Below are 5654 nucleotides of genomic sequence, written 5' to 3'. Positions count from 1 at the left end.
CCTTGTTTTCTTTGATCCTTCTTGGAAAATTCTTGTAGGACTTCTTCCTACAATAGAGCAAGAGAGCTCACAGTATCGAGGTCTAAAGGTCTATGAAGCAACACCATAGATTTTATATCCACTCTCAATCCATCTATAAAATAGTTGGTAATAACAGACATATTCATAGAAGGATCATGAGCTAACAATTGATGTACTAAATCATCAAACCTCTCAATATAGTCCACTACTGTCCTATTTTGACTAATATGAAAGAATTGCCTAATCAGTTGGTTTCCTTGATCTCGATCAAACCTGTGACAGATATCCAGGCCAAGATCTGCCCAACCCCACTGACTAACTGTGCTCTCCATATATTGTAGCCAGAAAGCAGCCAAACCAACAAAATACATGGTAGATAACTTAACCCACATATGAGATGGAATTTCGGAAATCTCAAAGAAGGTTTCACAGAGTTTGATCCATATCTTAGGACTACTGCCATCAAATTGTGGAAAATTCAAATGAGGCATAGCAGCAATCAAACTGGAACTCAAAGTGCTAGAAGCGATAGAAGCCTGTGATTTCTGAAGAATTGAAGCAGAACCAAAGGGATGAAACGCACCTATGATCGGAGGTAGTATTGGGGTGTTGTTCACCTCAAAATCATGCCCTCGGTGTGTCTGAGCGACATGATGGCCATGAGGCCCGAACGCTGCCTCCGTAGAGGACTCCCCTAGATGAGCGGTGGCCGATGCTCCCCATCCAGGTGTAGGCGTGAGAGATGCTTCCTCTGTCGAGTTCATCGTGGATCTAGGCTTGGGCAGGATCTGCTCCACTTGAACTCGCAAATCCACCACACTCGACTGAAGAGTCAACACGTTGGTCTCCATCTGAGGCTTCTATTGATCGAACTCGCCCTTGGCCGCCTTCAACTCAAGTACGGTCTCCCACACCTCCGCAATCACCTTGTTGTTCTCCTCAATTCTCTTCAGGATCAAGGCGAACTGATCTTCCATCTTCATCTTGACTTGCAGACACGTCCGATGATCGTGGCCCACCAAGACGAACAGCTCTGACACCAATTGTTACGAGCACACTACTTATTAGAGATAGCAAGGGGACTGAGGATAGAGTCCAAAGATACGGCAATGAGTCATGCTCGATTTCACCACTCCGTTCTTTGTATGTTCATTGTCTGATCGTTTCGTTTACAAGTCCTCTAATCTTAACTGGTTTCTCACCAGGCAATGCACACATAAGCCAACTACCGATACATGGGCCGCTCCGCTGCTTAGTTACACCATTTCGACTCAGATATCATTGTGTTTCTTCTCCTTTAGTGCTTTTCTTGTTCACGCCAATTTCCTCTCCGCTCCTCTTCAATATCATCTTGTCTGACATCTTCTGGACTCGGCTCTCTTGGAGTGACACCGGTAACACGAGGTCCCAGCAAATATTCAGTAGCAGCAGCAGCAAAGCTAGCTGGCTACTGCAGAATGCGTACGGCAATCCAATGACGATCAATGAATGAGGGTGGAGGCCGACTGGCCTACTGATCATTAGTAATCGCCGGGGCCGCCGCCGGACCCGCCCTGCCGCTCGTGCATATCAGTATCAGTTTCAGCATCAAGAGGACAAATTAACAGCGGATTGTTGATGCCACACAGTTCAGATATCTTAATTTCGCAGCCGTCTGCTACCTGTTGATTTAATTTCGCAGCAGGAGTACAACGATCTGTTGATATCTTATGGGCTCATGGTTGTAAGCATGCTTGCAGACCTACCTGTCTTAATCTGAAATCACAGTAATTAAATTTCGGGAAAGCAGCTTAAAGAAAATCAGAAGCAGCCTGGCGCTTTGGCAGTGACAGTACGTCGCGTCGGAGGCAGCGATTCATGGCAGCGGTGAAAATGATGCCAAGATATGGCGGCAATGGTGATATTTGACAGGATAGGTCAGGCAGGTGTATCGTATTTAAAGTTTCGAGTGTATTTTTTTTAATTATATTATCTGGAAGATTTTTTTAAAAATTCCAGAATAATTTTCATGTGGAACACAATTAACTGCATGAAATATTCGCACGTACTTTTTTTCTCATAGCAGTTATTGAACCTATGATATCTGATGAAGGACACGTATCCGGTGAATATTTCTTCCTAATTATTAATTATCAAATCCTCAGTTTACCGATTGGTTTTAGTCCAAGGAAAGGCATCAGCTCGATTGATAATGCTCCGACGTAGTCACTACTAAGAAAAGATCATCTGTATCCTCTTTTCATTGTCGGTTTAAAAATAACTGACAGTAATAAAGTATCATTATCGGTTCTTACTAAAAACCAACAGTAATAGTCTATCCGGTAAGAACTAGTAGTGATAATTAAGTATTATTATCGGTTCAACTAAAAATTAGTAGTGATACTATCATAATAAACCGGTAGTGATATTTGCTTATCACTGTCAGTTCTAGCTATAAATCGGCAACGATAAGAAAATGTAATTAATTTTAGAAATTCATAACGTTTTCATATAGAGTCAGATGCACACAAACTATATATGAAAATTATAGTACTTAACGAGATCTACAACTTTGTAGTTGATAACTTTTTTATTTGAAACCATATAGATACCCAAATAAGCGTCTAAAAATGTCAAAGGAAATCACACGATGAACCACAAAGTAAATTGCCGAATCTGGTTTAAAACTAGTATGAATGGTTGAAAAAAACACACGCATGACTACAAAGTTGAAAAATGTAACTTCAAATATTTTTATCGTGAGTTTGGTAACTAGAATTGATGAAACGTTTGCGCTGTACTGACTTTAGATGTAGCGCTATGTCTTCAAAAAGAATTCAGGTAAATTGGAGAATATCAAATTTCAAGCAAATTGGAGAAGATCAATTTTCGATTAAAAACTTTAGTGGTCCTATCGAGATACTTCTAAGCTTTTTTGTCAAGAAAGGTGCATGGATTGGAGACAAAAAAAAATTTATATGGAGTTGGAGTGAGACAAACTTTATATGAAAATTATAGATCTCGACGAGATGTATAACTTTATAGTTGATAATATTTTCATTTGTAGCAATCTAGACATCCAAATAATTATCCAAAGATTTGAGCATGAAATGTCAAAAGAATAAATTACCCTATAGACATCATGTAAGACTACGATGTGAGATGATAAAGAAGCTTCGCACGAGGAATGAGGTCACGGATTCGACTCCCACAAACTTCACATGCATGTAAATTGCTATATTTCCGGGTTTGACTCCCATATTCCAAAATCAGCAGTGATACTACTGAGTATCACTACTATTTATTCACTACCGGTTTTGAAACCAGTAGTGATATCATATTTGAACCAGCAAGATGATATTTTCTATAGCAGTGGGCAATCCGCACTTTGCATGCGTAGTCAAAACAAGATCAAAGCTAGAAGTCACAGTGAAACGGCCTCAGGAACAAAACCACCAACTAATTTTGCAGAAATCATCTCCCCCAGGAAAATTCAAGTATATATGATTCAGAAACACAAGTTCCAAACAAGAAGCACAGGTATCTGAGAAATATAAGATGTCCATTTCTGTAACAGGGCAATCACTCGACTATATCTACAGATAGAGAGAGAGAGAGAGAGAGAGAGAGAGAGAGAGAGAGAGAGAGAGAGAGAGAGAGAGAGAGAGGCCAGTTACAACACTTACAAGCACATATACGAACGACCAACACATATGTTACATGGCACATAAATCTCACTGAAAATCCAAGAGCAAGAGGGGGAAAAGGAAGAAAATAAATATCTATCGGTCCATAATTGGTTGAATGCACCGCACCTACCAAATCATTTCAATGCCCGGCCCCCATGCCATGATCTCGATCACCTCACCCATCAATCAGCTCACATGCGCAAAGAGATCGAGCACTGGTATGATTGATCAACCGGAGGTGGTGGAGGAGCAGTCGCACTCGGCCTCCACCTCGCGCCTGTGGAAGCTGCGGTGGCACTCGCAGGCCGCGCACACGAGCGCCGCGGCCGTGCCCTCCGCCCCCGACGCCATGAACTCGCGGCACCCGTCCACGGCGTACCCGCCGATGGTCGCCGCGTGGTTGCGCTGGCACTCCCTGTAGTGCACCACCTTGGTCTCCGGCTTCCTCGCCGCCGCGCCGTTCGCCGTGGACCGATCTTGCTGAGGCCCCATAGGTGACGACGACGACGACGACGGAGATGAGAATCGAAGCTCCACAAGGAAAAAACAAACTGAGCTGAGAATCTGAGATGGATGGAGTAGGACTTCGTTGCTTTCACGGCTAGCTTGGACCTTTGGAGGAGGGTGTGCAACTTTTTATACTGAAATGGATGGAGGAGGCCACGGGCGAGGAACCAACCTTTGAGAGCAACCGGCTACCTTGGTGCGGTTTTCTGTTTCGCCAAATACTTAAATAGAAAGGCGTGCACTCTTTGTTTAATTTGTCGTCTCATGTACCATTGATTTTGCACGCAATTTGCTTTTCTGAAAAGATCGAGAGTCGGAAGTAATGTGATACCGCTTTTGATTGTGACACAAGCATTAGGAATTTATCGATTATCTTGGTATGAGAATTTGTTTCGCCAAATAGTAATGCGTGCACATCTTGTTTTATTTGTATATTTGCTATCTTTCATTTGTGAGCAATTTGCTTTTCCAAACGTATCGTGAGTCGACGCTACTTTTATAAACCACGCATTGTGGCTACGGTCGGCCATCTGTTCTCTAAAAAGCAACGTATGCACTCTTTTTTATTTTGTTTTATAACCTTTTCGCGTAGGTGGTGAGTCATGTAGTGATCCGATACCACTTTATGAATCACGTATTAGAGTAATTAGTTATCTTGGCGCTCTTTTTGTTTATTTTTTACTTTTAGGTAACACATTCAACCAGTTTAGAGTGGGCTTTGTGGTCCAAGTTGCATGGTGTGATGGTGTGGGAAATTATTCATAACTTATGCTACAATACAATTCCTCTTGTCACAATAAATTACCACTGACGAACCCTTTTACACCAACTCACTCCGAACTAACCCTTAGTTTGATGAATTTGAAGGCGATTTGTTTTCCAGAGACAATCAGAACCTGCACGAATTAATGTATTGTTTTTATAAGTTGGCACGTTGTGCATGAACTAGTTTGGTTGTTATTTCTGTTGGCAGTGCTGAAATATTTGCACTAACAAAAGCTAGTATATCCTATCCTATCTTGTGCTGTTGCTACCAGAGGGCGACTGTAGTGACAGTTTGGCGAATCGTGTTATTATTTGTTAAAGAATAAAGACCAGCATGACCAACTAACCAGCATTTTTAGTAGGTCCATTAGCGGACAAGATTATATCTGAATTGACTTGATAAAACGTCTCCAGTGTCTTGGGCAGACTGAGACACATATATAGCTGCTAACCTCGAGAAGAGGTTCTCGTTTACCGACAGTGACATCTTCACGAAGAAAATTTTTAAAAATAAATAAGGGAAAAGGACATGCACATTTTGGTAAAAATTGATAGATTCAGCGACCTGTGTAGGAGCACGGAGCAAAAGAAGAAAAATTAGGCGTGAAAATAAGTTTCTTTGGATCCACATCGGAGGTTGGATAGAGAAGCAAGCACTCCTCTCCAACCGACTCTTCGTCCTCCGGCAGGCTC

At 41.9% G+C, this 5654-nt stretch overlaps 1 protein-coding gene across 1 annotated transcript; it reads right to left on the bottom strand.

The window, feature by feature from the left end:
* Window positions 1–3543: 3543 nt before the first annotated feature.
* Window positions 3544–4389, bottom strand: LOC133904312 (mini zinc finger protein 1-like). Its single transcript, XM_062345779.1, has one exon. The coding sequence runs from the start codon at window positions 4179–4181 to the stop codon at window positions 3918–3920; it is 264 nt and encodes an 87-aa protein (XP_062201763.1). The 5' UTR covers window positions 4182–4389; the 3' UTR covers window positions 3544–3917.
* Window positions 4390–5654: the final 1265 nt, after the last annotated feature.

This window comes from Phragmites australis, chromosome 22, assembly GCF_958298935.1.
Source record: "Phragmites australis chromosome 22, lpPhrAust1.1, whole genome shotgun sequence".
In the NCBI taxonomy this organism is placed as follows: domain Eukaryota; kingdom Viridiplantae; phylum Streptophyta; class Magnoliopsida; order Poales; family Poaceae; genus Phragmites; species Phragmites australis.
The sequence above is the reverse complement of the archived record's forward strand: the minus strand, read 5'-3'. Positions and strand labels throughout refer to the sequence as shown.

Bases quoted from the DNA above. Each gene is read 5' to 3' on its own strand.
- LOC133904312 (XM_062345779.1), bottom strand. From the start codon at position 4,181: ATGGGGCCTCAGCAAGATCGGTCCACGGCGAACGGCGCGGCGGCGAGG.